Raw genomic sequence first — 26,932 nt, 5'->3', positions numbered from 1 at the left:
ACACGCAGGTCATAAATAAATTAAGACAACTCCTATGGCTCCTGCCGGTTGTCATACTCATCGACATGCAAGTCGTGATTCCTATTACAAGAACATGATCAATCTCATACATCACATATATCATTCATCACATCCTTCTGGCCATATCACATCACATGACACTTGCTGCAAAAACAAGTTAGACGTCCTCTAATTGTTGTTGCAATTTTACGTGGCTGCTATAGGTTTCTAGCAAGAACGTTTCTTACCTACGCCAAAACCACAACGTGATATGCCAATTTCTATTTACCCTTCATAAGGACCCTTTTCATCGAATCCGATCTGACTAAAGTGGGAGAGACAGACACCCGCTAGCCACCTTATGCAACTAATGCATGTCAGTCGGTGGAACCTGTCTCACGTAAGCGTACGTGTAAGGTCGGTCCGGGCTGCTTCATCCCACGATGCCGCCGAATCAAGATAAGACTAGTAACGGCAAGTAAATTGACAAAATCGACGCCCACAACAACTTGTGTTCTACTCGTGCATAGAAACTACGCATAAACCTGGCTCATGATGCCACTGTTGGGGATCGTTGCAGAAATTAAAAAATTTCTACGCATCACCAAGATCAATCTATGGAGTTTACTAGCAACGAGAGGGGAGGAGTGCATCTACATACCCTTGTAGATCGCGAGCGGAAGCGTTCAAGAGAACGGGGTTGATGGAGTCGTACTCGTCATGATCCAAATCACCGATGATCCAAGCGCCGAACGGACGGCACCTCCGCGTTCAACACACGTACGGAGCGGTGACGTCTCCCACGCCTTGATCCAGCAAGGAGGAGGGAGAGGTTGAGGAAGAAGGCTCCAACAGCAGCACGACGGCGTGGTGGTGGTGGAGTGACAGTTCTCCGGCAGGGCTTCGCCAAGCACACGCGGAGGAGGAGAGGTGTTGGGGAGGGGAGGGGCTGCGCCTTGGGAAAGGTGTGGCTGCCCTCCTACCCGTCCACTATATATAGGGGCAAGGGAGGGGGGCCGGCCCCCTTAGATCCCATCTGGTGGGAGGGGCGGCGGCCAGGGGGAGGTGGCTTGCCCCCCAAGCAAGGGGGCGCCCCTTTTAGGGTTCCCCCCAAACCCTAGGCGCATGGGCCCTTGGGGGGTTTGGCACCCAGCCCACTTAGGGCTGGTTCCCTTCCACCTACAGCCCATAAGGCCCTTCGGGGCAGGTGGACCATCCCGGTGGACCCTCGGAACCCCTCCGGTGGTCCCGGTACAATACCGGTATACCCCCGAATAGTTCCGGTGACCGTATGGTGACTTCCCATATATAAATCTTTACCTCCGGACCATTCTGGAACTCCTCATAGCATCCGGGATCTCATCCGGGACTCCGAACAACATTCGGCAATCACATACAAACCTTCCTTATAACCCTAGCGTCATCGAACCTTAAGTGTGTAGACCCTACGGGTTCGGGAATCATGCAGACATGACCGAGACACCTCTCTAGCCAATAACCAACAGCGGGATCTGGATACCCATGTTGGCTCCCACATGTTCCACTGATGATCTCATCGGATGAACCACGATGTCGAGGATTCAAGCAATCCCGTATACAATTCCCTTTGTCAATCGATACGTTACTTGCCCGAGATTCGACCCTCGGTATCCCAATACCTCGTTCAATCTCGTTACCAGCAAGTCACTTTACTCGTTCCGTAATGCATGATCCCGTGACTAACTACTTAGTCACATTGAGCTCATTATGATGATGCATTACCGAGTGGGCCCAGAGATACCTCTCCGTCATACGGAGTGACAAATCCCAGTCTCGATCCGAGCCAACCCAACAGACACTTTCGGAGATACCTGTAGTGCACCTTTATAGCCACCCAGTTACGTTGTGACGTTTGGTACACCCAAAGCATTCCTACGGTATCAGGGAGTTGCACGATCTCATGGTCTAAGGAAATGATATTTGACATTAGAAAAGCTTCAGCAAACGAACTACACGATCTAGTGCTATGCTTAGGATTGGGTCTTGTCCATCACATCATTCTCCTAATGATGTGATCCCATTATCAATGACATCCAATGTGCATGGTCAGGAAACCGTAACCATCTATTGATCAACGAGCTAGTCAACTAGAGGCTCACTAGGGACATGTTATGGTCTATGTGTTCACACATGTATTACGATTTCCGGATAACACAATTATAGCATGAACAATAGACAATTATCATGAACAAGGAAATATAATAATAACCATTTTATTATTGCCTCTAGGGCATATTTCCAACATCCATCTCCTCCAATCTGCGACATATTGCGTCCTTTCTCGACCTCCATAGTGTACGGCCCTCCAAATGTCACAGTGTCTCCTGTCAGCTTGTTGAATTTCAGCCTCACATTGCATGGGACGATCTGTGTAAAAAAGCAAAATGACACAATGCAGTAATGTCAACACTAAAAATAAAATAGTTGTTAAATTTCATATAATTTCTTACCGCCGCATGACGAAAACTCAGCTAGAAGTAGATGCCGAACAGCTTGCCAGTTGCAAGGCTGCTGGCGCACCTTGACTTGCACAATCGACATGGTGGTGGTGGTGGTGGGGCCATTTTCCTAAAGCAATATGAGCAAGGATTAACGATCCACTTCACAGAAAAGAAAAATAATTGTTAAATCAAAATGTTCTATAAATCAACTTGCCTATTAAATTAACTTGCCTACTAAATCAACTAAATCAAAATGTTCTATAAATAAACTAGCCTATTAAATCAACTTGCCTACTAAATCAACTAAATCAAAATGTTCTATAAATCAAGTAAATCAACTAGCCTACTAAATCAACTAAATCAAAATGTTCTAAATCAACTAAATCAACTAGCCTACTAAATCAACTAAATCATATGAACTAAATCAAAATGTTGCATATGAACTAGCCTACTAAATCAAAATGTAGCAGGGAGGAGGGGTTGTGGATGGAGGAGGGAGGAGGGAGAAGGAGGGGCGACTGGAGGAGGGAGGAGAGAGTGTTGGGGAACGTAGTAATTTCAAAAAAATTCCTACGCACACGCAAGATCATGGTGATGCATAGCAACGAGAGGGAAGAGTGTTGTCTACGTACCCTCATAGACCGAAAGCGGAAGCGTTAACACAACGCGGTTGATGTAGTCGTACGTCTTCACGATCCGACCGGTCAAGTACCGAACGCACGGCACCTCCGAGTTCAGCACACGTTCAGTTCGATGACGTCCCTCGAACACCGATCCAGCCGAGTGTTGAGGGAGAGTTTTGTCAGCACGACGGCGTGGTGACGATGATGATGTTCTATCGACGCAGGGCTTCGCCTAAGCTCCGCAACGATATTATCGAGGTGTAATATGGTGGAGGGGGGCACCGCACACGGCTAAAAGATCGTTGATCAATTGTGTGTAGAGAGGTGCCCCCCTGCCCCCGTATATGAAGGAGCAAGGGGGAGGCCGCCGGCCTAGGAGGTAGAGGCGCGCCAGGAGGAGTCCTACTCCTACCGGGAGTAGGACTCCCCCCCTTTCCATGTTGGACTAGGAGTGGAAGGGGGAAGAGGTGGAGGGGAGGAAGGAAGGGGGGCGCCGCCCCCCTCTCCTTGTCATATTCGGACTGGGGGGGAAGGGGGGCGCGGCCCTGCCCTAGCCTCCTCTCCTCTCTTCCACCTAGGCCCAATAAGGCCCATTAAGTTACCGGGGGTTCCGGTAACCTCCCGGTACTCCGGAAAAATCCCGATTTCACCCGGAACACTTCCGATCTCCAAACATAGGCTTCCAATATATCAATCTTTATGTCTCGACCATTTCGAGACTCCTCGTCATGTCCGTGATCACATCCGGGACTCCGAACAACCTTCGGTACATCAAAACATATAAACTCATAATAAAACTGTCATCGTAACGTTAAGCGTGCGGACCCTACGGGTTCGAGAACTATGTAGACATGACCGAGACACCTCTCCGATCAATAACCAATAGCGGAACCTGGATGCTCATATTGGTTCCTACATATTCTACGAAGATCTTTATCGGTCAGACCGCATAACAACATACGTTGTTCCCTTTGTCATTGGTATGTTACTTGCCCGAGATTCGATCGTCGGTATCTCGATACCTAGTTCAATCTCGTTACCGGCAAGTCTCTTTACTCGTTCCGTAATACATCATCCCGCAACTAACTCATTAGTTACAATGCTTGCAAGGCTTTATAGTGATGTGTATTACTGAGTGGGCCCAGAGATACCTCTCCGACAATCGGATTGACAAATCCTAATCTCGAAATACGCCAACCCAACAAGTACCTTTGGAGACACCTGTAGAGCACCTTTATAATCACCCAGTTACGTTGTGACGTTTGGTAGCACACAAAGTGTTCCTCCGGTAAACGGGAGTTGCATAATCTCATAGTCATAGGAACATGTATAAGTCATGAAGAAAGCAATAGCAACATACTAAACGATCGAGTGAGCTAACGGAATGGGTCAAGTCAATCACGTCATTCTCCTAATGAAATAATCCCGTTAATCAAATGACAACTCATGTCTATGGCTAGGAAACATAACCATCTTTGATCAACGAGCTAGTCAAGTAGAGGCATACTAGTGACACTCTGTTTGTCTATGTATTCACACATGCATTATGTTTCCGGTTAATACAATTCTAGCATGAATAATAAACATTTATCATGATATAAGGAAATAAATAATACTTTATTATTGCCTCCAGGGCATATTTCCTTCAGAGAGTAGGACGGAGGAGGAAGGGCGGAGTGAGGAGGGGACGGCCGGCGGCGAGTCGAGGGTGGACGGAGGACGAGGGCGGTACCGAGTCCAGCGAGGAGGAGGAGTTGACGGCGGCGCAGAAGGAAGAGGGGTAGGCGACGGCGGCTGGCGGGGGAGGACCGGCGCGCGGGGGGGGGGTTGAGGGGAGATGGAGTGAGTGTGAGTGTGAGTGTGGATCGGATAGAGGAGAGCGTGGGGGGTGGGAGATAGCTAGTTTTAGCAGTAGCGCTCTAAAGGTAAAGGCGCTACTGCTAAACTACCTAGCAGTAGCGCGCTCCGAATTAACGCGCTGCTGCTAGAACTAGCTTCGCGGCAGGGTCGTGGGAATTATAGCAGTAGCGCGGCTTGGAGGAGGCGCGCTACTGCTACGTTTATTTCAGCAGCGAGTATTGCGGGAGCGCGCTACTGCTACACTGCAGGCAGCGCCTTAATTTAAAACTCGCTGCTGGTAAGATCCTGTGTATAAGCTTTTCCCTAGTAGTGATGGCGAGGACAACTCGGACGACGAGCAGATCCGGTTCAATCCGTACTGCGTCTTCGACCGGTACTTCCGCGAGAAGGACGGCAAGGGCGCCGGGAAGGGCAAGGGCAGCCGTGGATGAACTCCATCATATTCAAACATGCCAAATTTTGGTAGTCTGATGGCATGTTTAGTAGTAGTGATGGGGTAACCGGACAATGTGTGTGCATCGACGTAGTTGCATGAGTTTGTATAGATTTGAGATATGATAATTTAGGTGATCGGATGTGGATTACATTATTTGAGGGGTGACCGGTCAGTGCCCCGGCGTTTGAGAGGCCGGATTTGTCAAGTCCGGCTGTAGATGCTCTTACGGTTAAGAGTTTATTTAGATTTTTTTTATACTCCCTTCGTCTCAAAATAAGTGATTCAACTTTATACATATACTTTGATCTTACGGTTAGATTGAGCCCCCAAAGTTAGTGCAAGGCCGCGAGACAGCGGCAATGAAGGACCCGTCACATGCTCGCGCTCTACTCCGCTCCGCTCCCCGCCATGCATCTCCGCAGCGCCCGGGCGCATCGGCCTAGGCCCCCCACGTCGACCACCAACAGCCGCGCACTCCCGAATTCATCGATTGAGATCCAGAGAAGCACGGCCGCCGAGGAAACGGGAGGTAATTAAACACGGCGTTTGACCAACTGCGTGCGTGCATGCATGCGTTCTTGCATTGCTCTTGGCTACCTCGCTGCCGATTCGCCGTCGACGTGGTGGCGCATACATGATGGAGATGTCGCTGATGGAAGCGATGGTGAGCGGCGGCACCGGGGAGTCGATCCTGACGTCGATGAAGTTTGCGGTGCTGCCGATCGCCAAGGTGTTCACATTGTGCTTCATGGGCTTCCTCATGGCCACCAGGTACATCGGCATCCTCGACGCCAACGGCCGCAAGCTTCTCAACGGGGTGAGCAAATTCCATATCCATGCGCGTCTGGTCTTTCAGAAAACGTTCACCTCAAATTATTCTCAATGGACTAGACCTCTATCGATGGCTTCGAAAATCTATACGTAGCACAAAATTATGTATGGGCAGACTACATATATATGGTTATCTGTTTTTAAAGGAGGATAAATGGGCCCTGCGTACTTAGCTTCAATCACAATAACATTACACTAGATCGGTACCGCGCCTTGGCGCGAGGATGCCGGTCCCAAGTTAGTAGGAATCCAGATTTAGCATATGCATTTATACAGGACAACTACCGAGTGATCCATTAAATAGGGATTTCATAATCTGGAACATTAGTTACTGCGTACATACCAGAAATAAACATAAGAACAAGACACTTCCTACCAAAATATATGTGTCCTCTAAAACCAGAATCGACATGAACAAACAAAAGAATTGTTGACGAACAACACTTGGACGAAGCAAATCATTCTAAGCCTACAATTGATAAGATGGGTGGGACATATGCAAAGGAATTGTTGACGAACAACACTTGGACGAAATAAATCATTCTAAGCCTACAATTGATAAGATGGGTGGAAACACATATGCACGGCCAGCCGCTGAGTAATGCATTTAAATAGGGATCTCGCAATCTGCACCGATAGTTGATGCATCAATATATAATAGGAAAGATTTCATAAAGAAGAGCAAGGGTATTACTAATGGCAGGGGCAAGCATTATTGGCATCTTGGCAGTGGCTTAATATGTCAATCTTTTGATCGTCATCTTCAACCTCCTTACATTCTGGACATTTTCTCTTTTAAATCACTTGAATGGTCTTCAAATAGCATTGCCCACGAGGATATGCCTCACTACCGCAAGCCACGCCAACGCATACACCACAAGAAGGAGCAGCATCACATCCTTGTCCATCTCTGCGGTGTGGTGGCGGCTGTGCCTATCCTGCGGAGTGCCGAGGAGTGATAGCAACCTAGGTTATGATCAGCAGCAGCACGAGCACGACGACGGTAAGAGAAATAGGGAAGGATAAAGTGCACGGAAGAGGCGGGTCGAAGCAGCGAGGACCTTGAGGACGGCGCTGCCCGAGTCGTCCTCCTTGATGAGGAAGCACCAAGGGAAACTTGATGCTTGCCGCTGGCCTCCCTGATGAATTGGAGCTGAGCACTACGGGGTCAGAGGTGCAGCGCCTCATGCTTCTCCCGCTGACCACCGAGGAAAGCGAGGCCAGCTTGGGAGCAAAAGAGCCAGAAGCTGAATATATATAAGCAATCAACCAAGAAATGAGATGCTATATGTGAATAATATACAAATAAGAGATGCTATATAAATGACCTGCAGCGCGCCTTGGCGCGCGGTGCCGGGGCCGATTGTTGTGCCTAAGCGTGTGTGCCAGCCAGGCAAGCTTAGCATGTTTACTGGCCTATGATAAAGCAGAAGCATTTATCCTGATTAATAGCAATAGGAGTTGAGCACAAAGCAGAAGCATTTAGCTTGATTAAGAGCAGTATGGCATAAAGATTAGTGCTATATAGTAGCAGAAGCAAACAAAGCGGTAATGAGATCGATATTGAGCAAGCAAACCACATATAGGGCTAACAGAGAATGCCATTTTTTTCATACAAAGCAAGATTTTGATCTAACATAACAGAGAAACGGGCCTAACAGAGAAACATTTTGATCTAACAGAGAATGGCATAAAGATTAGTGCTATAGAATGGCATTTGGATCTAACATATAGGGCTAATAGTGAAAGCCTTTTCTTGGTGAAGTTTTTGTTGCCCAGAGTTTCGTGGTAGAATACGCCTCCTCTTGCGCCGCAAGGTATTGTTTGACACACAATAGAAGGGAACCAGAAATATTATGCCAGCCTTGCTTGTTTTTTGTAAGGCATGGAACAAAGAAATAGGCCTTTTACTGTGTCTATATGGGCCTACCTGATCGCCTCGAGTTGAAAACAAGAGAATCACGCTCCACGCCTTCATACCAATAGAGAAGCTGAGCCTAGGTGTATCAATTACGAACATGTGTTCTGCTACATCTAAAATAGAAGGATCAGTATGGTCATTACATGGAATTCTAAAGACAAATTAAACAAGTATCTGCTGCTGATAAAAAAAGTATAACAGGATTTGGTGAAATGTCAGTAGATTCTTAGGATCAGGGTAGCAGTCTTCGCCATCTAAAATTCTCTAGTTTGTAATTACACAAAAAATGGAGTTTCATTTGTTTGTATTTACACAAAAATAGAGTTTCCTTTGTTTTTCTACATACAAAAAAATGGAGTTTGCTAATGCAATCACATGTAGCAGAGTTGTTCAAGCAATTGACAGGAGGAGATGATACATACACTAAGCACCACAAAGTCATGTAACAAAAAATAGAGGAAAACTGAAGGAAGAGACAAAGATGGCATTACCTTCACAGGAGAGGTAGACCTGACTTTGTTGGGAGAGGAGCAGGGTAGCGGTCATCGCCATCGCCGACGGGAGGTGTCTCCAGTGAGAAAAGACATGGAAGCAAGTTGGAGATTCGCGACCCAACTACAATGAACTCCACTAAAATCCTTTGAAGCATTCAATTGCTGCAACAGACCTAGAGGAAAGTAGCCCAATTAGCTCACCCGCTCACCAAAAAAAGAAATGGAGGGAAAGAAATCCAAGAACACAAACTTGCACTACAATGGGTGAGTGGATAAGAAACAGAAACATGTAGCAATACAATAAGCCTTTGAAGCACTTAGCCTTAGTTGAGTCTTGCCAGGTAGTTGCTATTTACTACCACTTCAAAATAAGGAAAACAATCATTTTAATTTGTCATTTTAAAATGTCAAGCCACCTCTAACAACCCCATTTCTAACAATTTGTTTTTGGCTAGCCACGGTTTAGATTTGTTCATGTTGTACATCTTTTATTTTCTTTTGGCTATTATATTTTGCCTGAGAAAGAAAAAGTGAGGCAGCCAACAAATCAAGCAAGAAAACAAAGATGCACTTTGCCAAAAAGTAGCTAGATCCAGGACTCTGCTTGACAGTAAAGCGCCAACAAGATTAAAAAAAAAGAGAAAGAGAAACCCCTTCTCTGGAAGCACGCATGACCGAAAATGATTTGCTTGTGCTCTTGGATAAATAGATACAGGTAGATCCAAGGCTTTACAGCAAGACGTATAGGACAGGACACGACCATCAAACCAAGCAAAGCAACCAAGATGTACTCTTTGAAATGTAGCTATATGAAAGTATCACTTTGACAGCAAAGTACCAGGAAAACAACAAAGACAAAGAAGGACCGCTTCTTTGAAACCAGCTAGACCTGAAAATCTCCCCCACATGATGTGAGCAGCGCCAACAAGCAAATCAACAGCTCACTTGTAGGGCATAGAAGAAACACACAAAAAGAAAAATAGGCCCCACCAGAATCCATAGAAGTGACAAAAAACCATGATTCCATCTCATAGTCGATCCAGCTGAGCAAGAACAAAAATACAAGCAAACAGTAATATACTCCTTGATGCCAGGCCTCTACCAACAAGAGCGCAAGCAAGCAAATGGTTGGAGAACTGAGAAGAGAAGAAGAAAAGGGATCGACCTGCAGAACGATGACCGACGTAGTAGTACGAATCGACCAGAAGCACGAGCACCCGCAGTGGACGAACCTGCAAGGGAAAAAGAGCAAATCAAGCATGAGCTCCAGGCAACCACGACTGGGACGGTCAGGGAAAAACACGTACAGATCGAGGGCCGCAGCAACAGATCCGGCGCACAGAGAACAAGAACAGAGGATCTACAACAAATAAGATCCAAAATTAGTTGACAGGAACACTATTTGTTTTTGAATATTTGTTAGTAGCAAACGTGAAATGCACAAAAAAATCAAATGGCTAATAAACCAACCAATCGTTCTGAAGCTAGTTCAGTAGGAAAGAACATTTAGCAAACTAAGATGAAGCTTTTTAAAAGTCTGGTGAGCATGCAATGGGCAGCACTGGATAAATCATTAACTCTAAACAAAAAGGATGAAAGAACAGGGAAAAGGTCAATTCACATGGGATAAATCACTAATTCTAAACACTACCATCTAATTTGGAGGGCCTCTGCTTTCATACATAGCTGATTCAGAAGGACATGCGAATCAGAAGTAGTCAACCTCACATAGAAGATAGAACTGCCCTTCCCCTGAGTCCCCGATTACTACTGGACCATGTACTGCTAAAAGCACAAGGCCAAAAAACAGAAGAAATAATCGGAGGACGCATAAACTGAATTTGTTGCAATATATCAGAGGAAGAATAACATTTATTCCTGACTGTAGCGCAATTGTAATGTCTTCTCAACTAACAGAAGTACCCAACTTTGTGAAAATAAATGTTTCTCGGAATTTTCTGCTGTGTGCCAAAAGTTTGTTTCGGTGGATCAGAGAATTCCTTCCAATTTAGCGGTAAAACTTGCTTCTGCATAAAATGAACTGATATCCATACAACTAATATGACTACTATTAAATCCGTCTTATTTTTCCTTTTTTTACTACTATTACAACAACCCACGTGTGTATGCGATAGAAAACTTGCCCAGGAGGGAGAAACACAAGGTCAATTAATCAGTCTACCGGAGCAACAAATTAATAGTTTTGACGGTTCTATACAATTAAGAAGCTGAACTTTAAAGGCATATTTGAAAGGCACACAGCTGCTCTGCTCAGAGATTGTTGGCCCAAGCTCCATCTCTAATTCTTTTGACTGAAAATAAACATGAAAATATGCTAGAAGAAACAGAGGAAACGGAAATAAGGAAAAACAAAGAGAAATATGGCATGTAGGATAAAGTTCTTACAGGGATTTCTGTCAACCATTGCCAGCAAGGACACTAATACTACTCCACACAAATGATTAAACACATGATTAACGATGTTGCCAACAACTCTTATTTAGCTGCACCTTTCTAGTCCTGAAATTAAAGGAATGAAGCACACAGCTTAAAGATTTAAGAGATTAGTAAACAACTGCAGGTTTCAAAGATGCAGTAAATTTAACTAACAAATCTGCATATGTAGATAATATCCTCATTGTTTGTCATGTAAAACACCCTGTAATGTAAAGGATGGCAGTGCCAAAATAACTAAGAAATATGTTCTTATCTTATATGCTTTCAAAACAGAGAACATGGTTGCCGCGGCGACAGATAATCCAATGAGTGCCAAAGTAGCAACACCACCAGCGAAACCATCAAGACCATCAACCAATGTTACTCCAGTATCCATAGAAATAGAACTTATTGTAGCCAGAACCCATATAAAGTTTTCCCATGCATGCAAGACCAAATGGTGGAGGTAGAGGAACATATGATGTGCTCAGTATACAGATTATGCCCAATCATATACACAGTTGCCTATTTTTGCAAGAACAAGAGACTATTGCTACAGGAGATAGAAATGAAAAAACTTCATCATGGGCACACAATATATACAATGTTTGGAAACATAGAGAAGAAATGCAGTCAATAATCTTAATATATCAATAGAGAAGATCACCTGCATGACGTGTTGTGGGTGAATCAGGTGAGAACGGTGCCGATAGGGCTGCGACCGCAATGTCCTTCTTCCCTCCTCTCAGCGCATAACAAAGAGTAGGAACTGAGATTGTGGAGTGTGCCTACTGCATTGCAGAACAAATGAGAGAACTGTTGGGGAACGTAGCAGAAATTCAAAATTTTCTACGCATCACCAAGATCAATCTATGGAGTAATCTAGCAACAAGGGGAAGGGGAGTGCATCTACATACCATTGTAGATCGCGATGCGGAAGCGTTGCAAGAACGCGGATGAGGGAGTCGTACTCGTAGCGATTCAGATCGCGGTTGGTTCCGATCTAAGCGTCGAACCACGGCGCCTCCGCGTTCAACACACGTGCAGCCCGGTGACGTCTCCCACGCCTTGATCCAGCAAGGAGAGAGGGAGAGGTTGGGGAAGACTCCATCCAGCAGCAGCACGACGGCGTGGTGGTGATGGAGGAGCGTGGCAATCCAGCAGGGCTTCGCCAAGCACCGCGGGAGAGGAGGAAGAGGGAGAGGGGTAGGGCTGCGCCGAAAGAGAGACATTCTCATATGTATGGCAGCCCCAAATACCTCAAGTATATATAGGGGAAGGGGAGGGGCTGCACCCCCATCTAGGGTTCCCTCCCCAGGGGTGGCGGCAGCCCCCAAACCCATCTAGGGTGCGGCCAAGGGGAGGAGAGGGGGGCGCCACTAGGGTGGGCCTTAAGGCCCATCTGGACCTAGGGTTTGCCCCCTCCCACTCTCCCATGCGCCTTGGGCCTTGGTGGGGGGGCGCACCAGCCCACCTGGGGCTGTTACCCTCCCACACTTGGCCCACGCAGCCTTCTGGGGCTGGTGGCCCCACTTGGTGGACCCCCGGGACCCTCCCGGTGGTCCCGGTACATTACCGATATCACCCGAAACTTTTCCGGTGACCAAAACAGGACTTCCCATATATAAATCTTTACCTCCGGACCATTCCGGAACTCCTCGTGACGTCCGGGATCTCATCCGGGACTCCGAACAACATTCGGTAACCACGTACATACTTTCCCTATAACCCTAGCGTCATCGAACCTTAAGTGTGTAGACCCTACGGGTTCGGGAACCATGCAGACATGACCGAGACGTTCTCCGGTCAATAACCAACAGCGGGATCTGGATACCCATGTTGGCTCCCACATGTTCCACGATGATCTCATCGGATGAACCACGATGTCGGGGATTCAATCAATCCCGTATGCAATTCCCTTTGTCTATCGGTATGTTACTTGCCCGAGATTCGGTCGTCGGTATCCCTATACCTTGTTCAATCTCGTTACCGGCAAGTCTCTTTACTCGTTCCGTAACTCACATCATCCCGTGATCAACTCCTTGATCACATTGTGCACATTATGATGATGTCCTACCGAGTGAGCCCAGAGATACCTCTCCGTTTACACGGAGTGACAAATCCCAGTCTCGATTCGTGCCAACCCAACAGACACTTTCGGAGATACCTGTAGTGCACCTTTATAGCCACCCAGTTACGTTGTGACGTTTGGTACACCCAAAGCATTCCTACGGTATCCGGGAGTTGCACAATCTCATGGTCTAATAAAATGATACTTGACATTAGAAAAGCTCTGAGCAAACGAACTACACGATCTTGTGCTAGGCTTAGGATTGGGTCTTGTCCATCACATCATTCTCCTAATGATGTGATCCCGTTATCAACGACATCCAATGTCCATGGTCAGGAAACCGTAACCATCTATTGATCAACGAGCTAGTCAACTAGAGGCTTACTAGGGACATGGTGTTGTCTATGTATCCACACATGTATCTGAGTTTCCTATCAATACAATTCTAGCATGGATAATAAACGATTATCATGAACAAGGAAATATAATAATAACCAATTTATTATTGCCTCTAGGGCATATTTCCAACAGTCTCCCACTTGCACTAGAGTCAATAATCTAGTTCACATCACCATGTGATTAACACTCACAGGTCACATCACCATGTGACCAACATCCAAGAGTTTACTAGAGTCAACAATCTAGTTCACATCACTATGTGATTAACACTCAATGAGTTCTGGTTTGATCATGTTATGCTTGTGAGAGAGGTTATTAGTCAACGGGTCTGAACCTCTCAGATCCGTGTGTGCTTTACGAATATCTATGTCATCTTGTGGATGCTACCACGCGCTACTTGGAGCCATTTCAAATAACTGTTCTACTATACGAATCCGGTTTACTACTCAGAGTCATCCGGATTAGTGTCAAAGTTTGCATCGACGTAACCCTTTACGACGAACTCCTTTTCACCTCCATAATCGAGAAAATTCCTTAGTCCACTAGATACTAAGGATAAGTTCGATCGCTGTCATGTGATCCATTCCCGGATCACTATTGTACCCCTTGACCAACTCATGGCAAGGCACACTTCATGTGCGGTACACAGCATAGCATACTGTAGAGCCTACGTCTAAAGCATAGGGGACGACCTTCATCCTTTCTCTCTCTTCTGCTGTGGTCAGGTCTTGAGTCTTACTCAATACTCACACCTTGTAACACAGCCAAGAACTCCTTCTTTGCTGATCTATTTTGAACTCTTTCAAAATCATGTCAAGGTGTGCGTTCTTTGAAAGTATCATCGGGCATCTTGATCTATCTCTATGGATCTTGATGCCCAATATGTAAGCAGCTTTATCCAGGTCTTCCTTTGAAAAACTCCTTTCAAACAACCTTTTATGCTTTCCAGAAATTTTACATCATTTCGGATCAACAATATGTCATTCACATATATTTATCAGAAATGTTGTAGCGCTCCCACTCACTTTATTGTAAATACAAGTTTCTAACAAACTTTGTATAAACCCAAAAACTTTGATCACTCCATCAAAGCGTATATTCTGACTCCGAGATGCTTGCTCTAATCCATGGAAGGATCGCTGGAGCTAGCATACCTTTTAGCATCCTTAGGATCGACAAAACCTTTCTGATTGTATCACATACAACCTTTCCTTACGAAAACTGGTAAGGAAACTTGTTTTGACATCCATCTGCCAGATTTCATAAATGCAGCTAATGCTAACATGATTCCGACGGACTTAAGCATCGCTACGGATGAGAAAATCTCATCGTAGTCAACTCCCTTGAACTTGTGGAAATACTCTTTGCCACAAGTCGAGCTTCATAGACGGTAACATTACCGTCCACGTCCGTCTTCTTCTCAAAGTTCCATTTATCTCGGATTTCATGGCTTCTAACCATTTGTCGGAATATGGGCCCACCATCACTTCTCCATAGCTCGTAGGTTCATTGTTGTCTAGCAACATGACTTCCAAGACAGGATCACGTACTACTCTGAAGTATTACGCATCCTCGTCGTCCTACGAGGTTTGGTAGTGACTTGATCCGAAGTTTCATGATCACTATCATAAGCTTCCACTTCAATTGGTGTAGGTGCCACAGGAACAACTTCCTGTGCCCTGCTACACACTAGTTGAAGTTATGGTTCAATAACCTCATCAAGTCTCCACCATCCTCCCACTCAATTCTTTCGAGAGAAACTTTTCCTCGAGAAAGGAACTGTTTTCTAGAAGCAATTACTTTTGCTTCCAGATCTGAAATAGGAGGTATACCCAACTGTTTTGGGTATTCTATGAAGACGCATTTACCTGCTTTGGGATCGAGCTTATCAGCCTGAAACTTTTTCACATAAGCATCGCAGCCCCAAACTTTTAAGAAACGACAACTTAGGTTTCTCTAAACGGTGTCGTCTCAACGGAATTGCGTGGTGCCCCTTTTTAAAGTGAATGTGGTTGTCTCTAATGCCTAACCCATAAACGATAGTGGTAATTCGATAAGAGACATCATGGTATGCACCATATCCAATAGGGTGCAGTTATGATGTTCGGACACACCATCACACTATGGTGTTCCAGGCGGTATTAATTGTGAAACACTTTCCACAATGTCTTAATTGTGTGCCAAACTCGTAACTCAGATACTCATCTCTATGATCATATCACAGACATTTTATCCTCTTGTCACGACGATCTTCAACTTCACTCTGAAATTACTTGAACCTTTCAATAATTCAGACTTGTGTTTCTTCAAGTAAATACACTCAGCATCTACTCAAATCATCTGTGAAGTAAGAACATAACGATATCCACTGCATGCCTCAGCACTCATTGGACTGCATACATCAAAATGTATTACTTCCAATAAGTTGCTCTCTTGTTCCATCTTACTGAAAACGAGGCCTTTCAGTCATCTTGCCCATGTGGTATGATTTGCATGTCTCAAGTGATTCAAAATCAAGTGAGTCAAAACGATCCATCTGCATGGAGTTTCTTCATGCATATATACCAATAGACATGGTTCGCATGTCTCAATCTTTTCAAAAACGACTGAGTCCAAAGATCCATCTACATGGAGCTTCTTCATGCGTTCTATACCAATATGACTCAAATGGCAGTGCCACAAGTATGTGGAACTATCATTACTATTTTATATCTTTTGGCACGAACATGTGTATCACTACGATCGAGATTCATTTTAGGTGTAAGACCATTGAAGGTATTATTCAAATAAAAGAGTAACCATTATTCTCCTTAAATGAATAACCGTATTGCGATAAACATAATCCAATCATGTTTGTGCTCAACGCAAACACCAATCTCGATGGTAGAGGGAGCATGCGATGCTTGATCACATCAACCTTGGAAACACTTCCAACACATATCGTCATCTCACCTTTAGCTAGTCTCCGTTTATTCCGCAGATTTTATTTCGAGTTACTAACACTTAGCAACCGAACCGGTATCTAATACCCTGGTTGCTGCTAGGAGTACTAGTAAAGTACACATTCATATAATGTATATCCAATATACTCCTGTCGACCTTGCCTGCCTTCTCATCTACCAAGTACCTAGGGTAGCTCTGCTTCAGTGACCGTTCCCCTCATTACAAAAGCACTTAGTCTCGGGTTTGGGTTCAACCTTGGGATTCTTCACTAGAGCAGCAACTGATTTGTTGTTTCATGAAGTATCCCTTCTTCCCTTGCCCTTCTTGAAACTAGTGGTTTTACTAACCATCAACAATTGATGCTCCTACTTGATTTCTACTTTCGCGGTGTCAAACATCGCGAATAGCTCAAGGATCATCATATCTATCCCTGATATGTTATAGTTCATCACCAAGCTCCAATAGCTTGGTGGCAGTGACTTTGGAGAACCATCACTATCTCATCTGGAAGATTAACTCCCACTCGATTCAAGTGATTGTGGTATTCAGACAATCTGAGCACATGCTCAACGATTGAGCTTTTCTCCCTTAGTTTGCAGGCTTAAGAAACTTGTCAGAGGTCTCATACCTCTTGACGTGGGCACTAGTCCGAAATCCCAATTTCAGTCTTCGGAACATCTCATATGTTCTGCGACGTTTCAAAAACTGTCTTTGGTGCCACAATTCTAAACCGTCAGCATTACTCACTGAATTATCACGTAGTCATCAAAACGTGTATGTCAGATGTTTCGCAACATCTACAGACGACGCTGAGGTTCAGCACACCGAGCGGTGCATTAAGGACATAAGCCTTCTGTGCAGCAATGAGGACAATCCTCAGTTTACGGACCCAGTCCGCATAATTGCTACTACCAACTTTCAACTAAATTTTCTCTAGGAACATATCTTAAACAGTAGAACTAAAGCGCAAGCTATGACATAATTTGCAAAGACCTTTTGACTATGTTCATGATAATGAAGTTCATCTGATTATTGAACTCCCACTCAGATAGACATCCCTCTAGTCATCTAAGTGATACATCATCCGAGTCAAACTAGGCCGTGTCCGATCATCACGTGAGATGGACTAGTCATCATCGGTGAACATCTCCATGTTGATCGTATCTGCTATACGACTCATGTTCGACCTTTCAGTCTCTTGTGTTCCGAGGCCATGTCTGTACATGCTAGGCTCGTCAAGTCAACCTAAGTGTTTTGCATGTGTTCCGAGGCCATGTCTGTACATGCTAGGCTCGTCAACACCCGTTGTATTCGAACGTTAGAATCTATCACACCCGATCATCACGTGGTGCTTCGAAACAACGAACCTTCGCAACGGTGCACAGTTAGGGGAACACACGTCTCTTGAAATTTTTAGTGAGGGATCATCTTATTTATGCTACCGTCGTTCTAAGCAAATAAGATGCATAACATGATAAACATCACATGCAATCAAATAGTGACATGATATGGCCAATATCATTTTGCTCCTTTGATCTCCATCTTCGGGGCACCATGATCATCTTTGTCACCGGCATGACACCATGATCTCCATCATCATGATCTCCATCATTGTGTCTTCATGAAGTTGTCACGCCAACGATTACTTCTACTTCTATGGCTAACGCGCTTAGAATAAAGTAAAGTAATTTACATGGCGTTATTCAATGACACGCGGGTCATACAAAAAATAAAGATAACTCCTATGGCTCCTGCCGGTTGTCATACTCATCGACATGCAAGTCGTGATTCCTATTACAAGAATATGATCAATCTCATACATCACATATATCATTCATCACATCTTCTGGCCATATCACATCACAAGGCACATGCTGCAAAAACAAGTTAGACGTCCTCTAATTATTGTTGCAAGTTTTTACGTGGCTTGTATAGGTTTCTAGCAAGAACGTTTCTTACCTACGTAAGACCACAAAGTGATATGCCAATTTATATTTACCCTTCATAAGGACCCTTTTCATCGAATCCGTTCCGACTAAAGTGGGAGAGACAGACACCCGCTAGCCACCTTATGCAACTCGTGCATGTCAGTCGGTGGAACCTGTCTCACGTAAGCGTACGTGTAACGTCGGTCCCGGCCGCTTCATCCCACAATGCCGCCGAAACAAGATAAGACTAGTAGCGGCAAGAAGAATTGGCAACATCTACGCCCACAACTGCTTTGTGTTCTACTCGTGCATAGAAACTACGCATAGACCTAGCTCATGATGCCACTGTTGGGGAACGTAGCAGAAATTCAAAATTTTCTACGCATCACCAAGATCAATCTATGGAGTAATCTAGCAACGAGGGGAAGGGGAGTGCATCTAAATACCATTGTAGATCGCGATGCGGAAGCGTTGCAAGAACGCGGATGAGGGAGTCGTACTCGTAGCGATTTAGATCGTGGTTGGTTCCGATCTAAGCGTCGAACCACGGCGCCTCCGCGTTCAACACACGTGCAGCCCGGTGACGTCTCCCACGCCTTGATCCAGCAAGGAGAGAGGGAGAGGTTGGGGAAGACTCCATCCAGTAGCAGCACGACGGCGTGGTGGTGATGGAGGAGCGTGGCAATCCCGCAGGGCTTCGCCAAGCACCGCGGGAGAGGAGGAGGGAGAGGGGTAGGGCTGTGCCGAAAGAGAGACATTCTCATATGTATGGCAGCCCCAAATACCTCAAGTATATATAGGGGAAGGGGAGGGGTTGCGCCCCCATCTAGGGTTCCCTCCCCAGGGGTGGCGGCAGCCCCCAAACCCATCTAGGGTGCGGCCAAGGGGAGGAGAGGGGGGCGCCACTAGGGTGGGCCTTAAGGCCCATCTGGACCTAGGGTTTGCCCCCTCCCACTCTCCCATGCGCCTTGGGCCTTGGTGGGGGGCGCACCAGCCCACCTGCGGCTGGTCCCCTCCCACACATGGCCCACGCAGCCTTCTGGGGCTGGTGGCCCCACTTGGTGGACCCCCGGGACCCTCCCGGTGGTCCCGGTACATTACCGATATCACCCGAAACTTTTCTGGTGACCAAAACAGGACTTCCCATATATAAATCTTTACCTCCGGACCATTCCGGAACTCCTCGTGACATCCGGGATCTCATCCGGGACTCCGAACAACATTCGGTAACCACGTACATACTTTCCCTATAACCCTAGCATCATCGAACCTTAAGTGTGTAGACCCTACGGGTTCGGGAACAATGCAGACATGACCGAGACATTCTCCGGTCAATAACCAACAGCGGGATCTGGATACCCATGTTGTCTCCCACATGTTCCACGATGATCTCATCGGATGAACCACAATGTCGGTGATTCAATCAATCCCGTATGCAATTCCCTTTGTCTATCGGTATGTTACTTGCCCGAGATTCGATCGTCGGTATCCCTATACCTTGTTCAATCTCGTTACCGGCAAGTCTCTTTACTCGTTCCATAACTCACATCATCCCGTGATCAACTCCTTGATCACATTGTGCACATTATGATGATGTCCTACCGAGTGGGCCCAGAGATACCTCTCCGTTTACATGGAGTGACAAATCCCAGTCTCGATTCGTGCCAACCCAACAGACACTTTCGGAGATACCTGTAGTGCACCTTTATAGCCACCCAGTTACGTTGTGACGTTTGGTACACCCAAAGCATTCCTACGGTATCCGGGAGTTGCACAATCTCATGGTCTAAGGAAATGATACTTGACATTAGAAAAGCTCTGAGCAAACGAACTACACGATCTTGTGCTAGGCTTAGGATTGGGTCTTGTCCATCACATCATTCTCCTAATGATGTGATCCCGTTATCAACGACATCCAATGTCCATGGTCAGGAAACTGTAACCATCTATTGATCAACGAGCTAGTCAACTAGAGGCTTACTAGGGACATGGTGTTGTCTATGTATCCACACATGTATCTGAGTTTCCTATCAATACAATTCTAGCATGGATAATAAACGATTATCGTGAATAAGGAAATATAATAATAACCAATTTATTATTGCCTCTAGGGCATATTTCCAACAAGAACTGGTTCTGTGATACCCTGCAGCTACTCCTGGTCCTAAGAAAAACGGAAATACAATCAATTTCCTCTGTTTTTGCCCTGTGGTCAAAATGAATATTTATGTAATGCTTCTGCTTACTGAAAACGGCATGCACAACTACTTAAATAATGAACTCCTCGTTGCAGGGAGGCAGATCTCTATTATGAGCAGATACTCTCTTCTACAACTTGTTCCTGAACAGGAGTATTTCACACGATCAGAGTACTGAACGGGTGCTATAAGACAATGTACAAGAAAAACATCAACCACACCAGGGTTGCACGAGCTACCTCAAAATTGTCAGCATAATATGGCATTGATGAAGGCATAATACCAGACTTGAGGATAAATGATTTGTTTGAGATAGTGTTACTTACATCTAAACATTCTCAGTTTTGGTGCCAAGAGGATGCCTTCTGAGAACCACCTCCAAACTAATATGAAAAAGCAAGTACAGAAGAAACATCACACAATAAGATAAAAGCATATGTTCTGTCAACAAAGATACAAAACACACAAGCAACACATGCAGGTCAATCCCAACTATTTGAATGAACCCAAGAAAAATATTCCATGCCGTTCTTTACAAAATTAGACAAAAATAATGTACCAGCAAGTATATGCTCCTGAAAAAGAAGCCATGTCTAGGCATCAGAACAAAGGTTTCCTATGTGATAAGAATCAAGCCAAAGGGATTGTTATTTAACAATAAATATATGAGTATGATAATTAGCTGAAGGTCTCGATGCTTCCCCTATTTGTGTGGTTAATGATGTTATGTTCAGTCCACATAGTCTAGATGTACGATTTCTAGGAAACACTTGATATGTTTTTATTAAAATGCTTATCAGTACTGCAGGAGTGGAAGAAGTTTCTACTATAACAATTGCACATGATTCAGCGTTTTGATGGATCAAGAGCTTTCTGATCTATGTGTGATTGAGAAAAGAAACAATAGAAAGAAGAGATTGAGAGGGAGAGAGATGTCAGGGAGCAAACCTGTTTGGAGGAGACAAGAGGGCATCGACGGCAGCAGGGCGCTTGGCGACGACAGGGAGGAGACCGCTGCTTTGCGCCGCACACCTCGCATGCGCATCCTTGTTCGCCGACGGCCCCGCGTCCATCCACGTCCCCGGCGGAGGCCACCTGCAGAGAACGGGTTAGTTGAAGGGTGGTGCGGCGAGGCAAGGGGCGAGCGGCGGCTTGTGCGGATCTCGAACCGGCGGGGAGCTGGCGACAGAGGGGCGGCGCCCGGAGGGGACGAAGGAACGGGAGGTGGTGGCGCCGAGCGGCAGGCGGCTGCCCTTGGGCTGCTTCTCGGAGGACTTGCGCTTCTTCCGGCCATGGCTGGCTCAGCCACGGGAGAGGAACATGGAGAGGATTGTAGCGCGGCTGCGGCTGGTTGGCGGCGGCGGCGGATGGGGAGGATGGTTGGTGGCGGCGGCTCTCGAGAGAAAGAGATGTGCGGGAGAGAGAAGTGAGGGGGCAGCGAATCGAACGAGGAGATCGAACCCTACCACTGATTGGGGAGGAGGGAGCGAATCAGAAAAGGGCGCGTGTTGACCTAAGATGTGAAATGACAAAAATACCCTCGTGGGGGCACCAAAATATCGGCGGTGGCACGAGATCTTTACAGTGGGGTGAAACTATTCATTGCTACAGGAGCTCCTGTTCAATCCGATGGCCAAGATCTTTCCTAAGGAGCATCGAACGGCCGAGATTGCATCAAGCAAAACGATCCAACGGCTGGGAACTCCAAATCGCTGAGGAGGCTGGAGGTTCACTGTCATCCTTATTTCTCGATATGACACCTTATATTAATTCATGTGAATAATACCTGTAGGTACGAACTCATTGCGTCAGTGGCCTGAAATTCTCATAGTACAGTTGTGTCCCTACCTACGGCTCCTGACATTCTCATATGTATTCTTCATGTTTTAATTGTATATATCCGGTTGTTGTTTCCAGCTAGTGTTTTCCCTACTACTTCCGTGCCTTATATTCACTCAGCTTGGACGAGCAATTACAGTGCAGAAACTGTTAGACTGGTAAGTATCAGTAAGCTCTAGCTCTAATTAGCACGAAAAATACGCTAGGTCGAATTGGAATACTATGAAATTAGTGTGGATACTTCTTACAGATTTTCCTCCGTCAGAACACTGAGCAAAAATGGAGACGAGAATCCTTATATACTAATCTCCAACACTCTGCAGGTGGTACATCCCTTTAAATATTGTTCTGGGGACAGTGTCTGGTTCTCTAGTGGGCCTTCTTGTGGCGTTCATTGTACAGCCGCCACGTCCATATTTCAAGTTCACCGTTGTCCACATCGCCATAGGCAAGCCGTATTCTGCCAGCTTGTGGATCCATGGTTTGATACGTGGGTCCTGAGCTTGTGATGGGTGTGTGCGTGCATGCATGCAGGTAACAATGGAAACATGCCTCTTGTCCTGATCGCCGCTCTCTGTCGAGACCCATCAAACCCGTTTGGCGACCCTGAGAAATGCAAGCAGGACGGCAACGCATACGTCTCCTTTGGGCAATGGGTACAGCATAACATATATGCGTTCCCGTTTCATCCCTTGTGGGTTGTGAGGTGTGATCTCATGTATGTGTCCTTGGCCGCCAGGTCGGGGCGATCATCTTGTACAGCTACGTGTTTCAGATGCTTGCGCCGCCGCCTGGTGAAACCTTCGACGGAAGCAGAGTGGAGAAGCCCCCTCCCCCGGCCCTGGCTGCCGCACCTGCACCTGAACAAGTTCCCCTGCTAACGTCGCGTGCATCTGAACAAGCTCCCAAGTGCTCAAAAGTAAGATGTTTTTCTTTCTTCCGTAGTTCTGTCGTTACAAGTTCTTCCGAAATGCCGATGAATGGTTTTCTGAAGGGTACCTGCCCTGTAAACTGGACAGGCACTGGAAAGCCTGCACATCTTTGTTCGGAAATTTAAGCTGAAGCGAGTGTTTGAACCACCGGTGATTGCCTCGGTGAGTAATTAATACTGTAATACAGTGCTCGTTTGATTCTGCTCACACAGAGACTCTGCACTGGCTGCCCTTTCCATCCACCGCTGTGATTCAACGTTTGTCAACATGTTCGTCAGGCACTGGGGATTTCCATTGGAGCAACGCCATCCCTGAAGCACTTGGTCCTGACTAACCACGCCCCGTTATTCTTCTTTACCGATGCCTGCATCATTCTTGGGTACAATTTCATATTGCAGTTGCAGTATACACAAATCTCGTAGTGTGCCTTAGAGGATACTACTGCATGGTAACACAATACGGTCTGCTGCCTTCCTGTAGGGGGGCAATGATCCCATGCATCTTGCTCGCCCTCGGAGGCAATCTCGTCGATGGTTAGCTCCGTCCGCTGTGCTCTCCTGCATGCATGCATGTAACCTCAGTTATCAGTGAACGCGAATGATTACTACTACGAGTACAAGAAAGATATGCACTCCTCAGAAAAGCGTGTATGTGTTGTTGATTGGAATCGATGCAGGTCCGGGTGCGGGCAGCAAGAAGCTGGGACTGAGGACGACGGCGGCGATCATCATCGGGCGGCTGGTGCTGGTCCCACCGGCGGGGATGTGCATGGTCGCCCTGGCGGACAGGCTGGGGTTCATCCCGAGGGGCGACACCATGTTCAAGTTCGTCCTCCTCCTGCAGCACTCCATGCCCACCTCCGTGCTCTCCGGTACAACAATTCATGTCCCCGACCCAACTCAACCAAATTAAACCGCCACGCGTGGATGGATGTTGCATACATGCACCAGGTTAAATCATGCATGAGTAACGAAGCTCTGCTCTGTACGTTGGATTCGAGCAGGGGCCGTCGCTAATCTGCGCGGTTGCGGGGAGGAGTCGGCGGCGGTGCTCTTCTGGATGTACGTTTGCGCCGTCTTCTCCGTCGCCGGGTGGATGGTGCTCTACATCAGGATGCTCTTCTGAGGCCAGGCCTCCACCCCTTCTGTGGTTCCGTTCCCGCTTCTTCCACCAAGCAAATGTTACTCTGTACTCCATCCACTCCGACCGATACATCAATTCATACGCTGCTGTTGCTTATTGCAGTTCACACGCGCCGACGATGGTGATGCTAGTAGTAGCTGACACTGACAGTGACCTCCCGGTCGCGGACAAAGTTTGCTGTCGACGCTCTCGATTTGTGCGTCCAGGACGTGTCCCTCACAAGACTCGCCGCCCCGGCCGGGAAGGGCTTGGCTCCTTTTGATTTGTGTGGCGGGGACGGGATACTGCCGCCGCTGGAAATGCCCTGCAGCTTCACATAAACGACAGAAAGGAATATGCACCAAGCATTCGGTCTACATTAGAGTTATGGATCACTAAAACCTAGCACTCTTTATGAGTTGTCCACAGCGTGTATGGGTTCCTTTGATTCCAAGGATTTTCATAGGAATTTTAAATCCTTAGAGCATCTCTTCCAATTACTATAATTTAGAGGACTACACGGTCTGAGTATCATTTAGCAAAGTATATTCACTACTTTAAAAAAAGGCCGTTTCTAATCGATCCCCTAAACTTAACTCACTAATTTTCTTTTTGACCAAATCCGTTTAATTTGATCCACCAAGTTAAACTTCAATACTCAATTATTTTATTAAACGACGTCTTTTTTAAAGAAAAGGCATGAGCCCGACTTTACAAATAAAGCCACGAGGGGTAGCAAGACATAACAGACAGGACAACCAACCAACATCCAGGACAATCACGAGAAATAAGACCGGCCAACAGACACGCAGGCCAGCATAAAAACATAACATAGGCACGTAGGCCAACAACCTACTCCTAAAAACAGAGGACGGCAAGACTAGGCAGGATCATCATCCGCTGGAGACGATAAAGAGTTGGTGGACACTCGAACTTTAGCAATCAGCATCTCAGGGAGTCCCGATCATCAGGTTTAGTCAATAATTTTCACTGCCGCAAAAAGATACATTTTAAACAGGACATAAGCAGGTTTGTTAGAAAAAACACCCTCAATGGTGAATTTGTTTATTGTAGTCTAAAGCGACCAGCATAAAGAGCCAACGCCGACCCAAAACAAACGTTTGGACCGTCCTGGAGCCCAGATGAAAGAAGCCGAAGCTCATGAAAGGAGTTGGGGCCCAGGAGACATTAAGCCAGGCATGAACGCAACACCAAACCGTGTTGGCCAACACACATCCAAAGAAAATGTGGCCGACATCTTCCAACTGAGAGCACAAGGCGCAACGATCAGAACTAGGGTCATTCCGCTCGCGGATTTGGTCCGCCGAAGGCAAACAGCCCCTAAAGGCCTGCCAAAGAAAGATCTTGATCTTGGGGCGCAGTTAAGGCCAACTCCAGCGCACGACCCCAAATCGTCCGGGTCTGTCGGTTTGTGGTTAAACGGACATATGAGATGGACCTATATAATTAAACCACCCGCGAAATTATTTTAGCTTCAGCAGTAGCAACACCCTATATAATTTACAAGAAATAAACAATAGCAAGAGGTTCAACCCTGATGAGGCGGCGGTCCAGGCGCAACAGCCTCCGTGACCAGCGTCGGCGCAGCTGCCTCCCTGCGGACGTCCTCCAATTGCTCTGAATTGGTGCATGGACGAGATCATGAGCCAGCATTTCTGGTTTGGACATTGTGGCTTGGTTGTCCAAATGTGGATAACGGGTAGCTAGTTTGGACATTGTCTAAATTTTAGACGACGAAATAGACAAGCCACTAAACACGTTTTTTGGCATGTGGTAGTCTAAAGTTGGCATAGACCAGCATTTGCACAAGCCACTAGAGATGCTCTTACCACCTCAAGCGGACGAAATCTGGATAAAGCGGACGTCCGTTTGGGGTCGTGCGCTGGAGTTGGCCTAACCTGCTTAAATTTAGAGGTGGGAGTACCAGATATGAGGCAAGAGTATTAAACGACATCCTGGTCACATACTTCGCCAGTTCTTTGCTAAGAGAACCGATACAAAGAAATCTACAAGAAAAATAACACACTTCAATAGAAACACCACTTTCCTATTTGCTCAAATTAGTCTGATCAAAGCTTTCGCTTTCTCTTCATTGCCTACATTGTTCCTTTTCTCTATTGGCTTCTTGAGCTTGCACACTTCTGTCTTCTCCACCTCCTCAAAGTTGGACATCGCATCCTCTCTAGTCTCAACTTCGACACCATGTCCTCTCTAGTCCCATCTCTAGCAACTACTGCATGAACATTTTGCAAATTTCTCGCTGACAATAGTTCAATGTACTCTTCTTCCCAATGTCAAAACTTGCATTCTTCATACATACAATTTTGAGAAAATTTTAAATTGCGACGAATCCGAAGAGCAACCGTACAAAATCGTGTTGGGGAACGTAGCATGTAAT

General features: G+C 46.1%; 2 protein-coding genes across 3 annotated transcripts; one reads left to right on the top strand and one right to left on the bottom strand.

Moving 5' to 3' along the window:
- The first annotated feature begins 5,752 nt into the window (after window positions 1-5,752).
- On the top strand, window positions 5,753-25,091 carry LOC123096914 (protein PIN-LIKES 6). Its single transcript, XM_044518711.1, has 11 exons — window positions 5,753-6,216; window positions 22,538-22,617; window positions 22,783-22,952; window positions 22,994-23,115; window positions 23,199-23,378; window positions 23,479-23,553; window positions 23,670-23,770; window positions 23,872-23,924; window positions 24,068-24,262; window positions 24,395-24,540; window positions 24,637-25,091. Exons 1-10 carry the CDS (start codon window positions 6,034-6,036, stop codon window positions 24,514-24,516), a joined length of 1,281 nt encoding a protein of 426 aa, XP_044374646.1. The 5' UTR covers window positions 5,753-6,033; the 3' UTR covers window positions 24,517-24,540; window positions 24,637-25,091.
- On the bottom strand, window positions 6,616-8,718 carry LOC123097571 (uncharacterized). Of its 2 annotated transcripts, none has more exons than XM_044519341.1 (4): window positions 8,643-8,718; window positions 8,161-8,264; window positions 7,559-7,646; window positions 6,616-7,477 (listed from the first exon to the last, which is right to left on the bottom strand). In XM_044519341.1, exons 1-4 carry the CDS (start codon window positions 8,701-8,703, stop codon window positions 7,197-7,199), a joined length of 534 nt encoding a protein of 177 aa, XP_044375276.1. In that variant the 5' UTR covers window positions 8,704-8,718; the 3' UTR covers window positions 6,616-7,196. The 2 variants fall into 2 exon arrangements, with proteins under 2 accessions (XP_044375276.1, XP_044375277.1); XM_044519342.1 differs by having other exon boundaries at window positions 8,161-8,255.
- Window positions 25,092-26,932: the final 1,841 nt, after the last annotated feature.

This window comes from Triticum aestivum, chromosome 4D (assembly GCF_018294505.1).
Source record: "Triticum aestivum cultivar Chinese Spring chromosome 4D, IWGSC CS RefSeq v2.1, whole genome shotgun sequence".
NCBI classification, from domain to species: domain Eukaryota; kingdom Viridiplantae; phylum Streptophyta; class Magnoliopsida; order Poales; family Poaceae; genus Triticum; species Triticum aestivum.
This window is presented reverse-complemented; position numbering and strand designations above follow the sequence as displayed.

Coding starts and splice junctions, on each gene's coding strand:
- LOC123096914 (XM_044518711.1), top strand. CDS start 6,034: ATGATGGAGATGTCGCTGATGGAAGCGATGGTGAGCGGCGGCACCGGG. Junction 6,217..22,537: donor GCCGCAAGCTTCTCAACGGG/GTGAGCAAATTC, acceptor TGTTGTTTCCAG/CTAGTGTTTTCCCTACTACT. Junction 23,379..23,478: donor AAGCTCCCAAGTGCTCAAAA/GTAAGATGTTTT, acceptor TAAACTGGACAG/GCACTGGAAAGCCTGCACAT.
- LOC123097571 (XM_044519341.1), bottom strand. CDS start 8,703: ATGGCGATGACCGCTACCCTGCTCCTCTCCCAACAAAGTCAGGTCTAC. Junction 8,265..8,642: donor GGTCTACCTCTCCTGTGAAG/GTAATGCCATCT, acceptor CTTCTATTTTAG/ATGTAGCAGAACACATGTTC. Junction 7,478..7,558: donor CGCGCCAAGGCGCGCTGCAG/GTCATTTATATA, acceptor ATATATATTCAG/CTTCTGGCTCTTTTGCTCCC.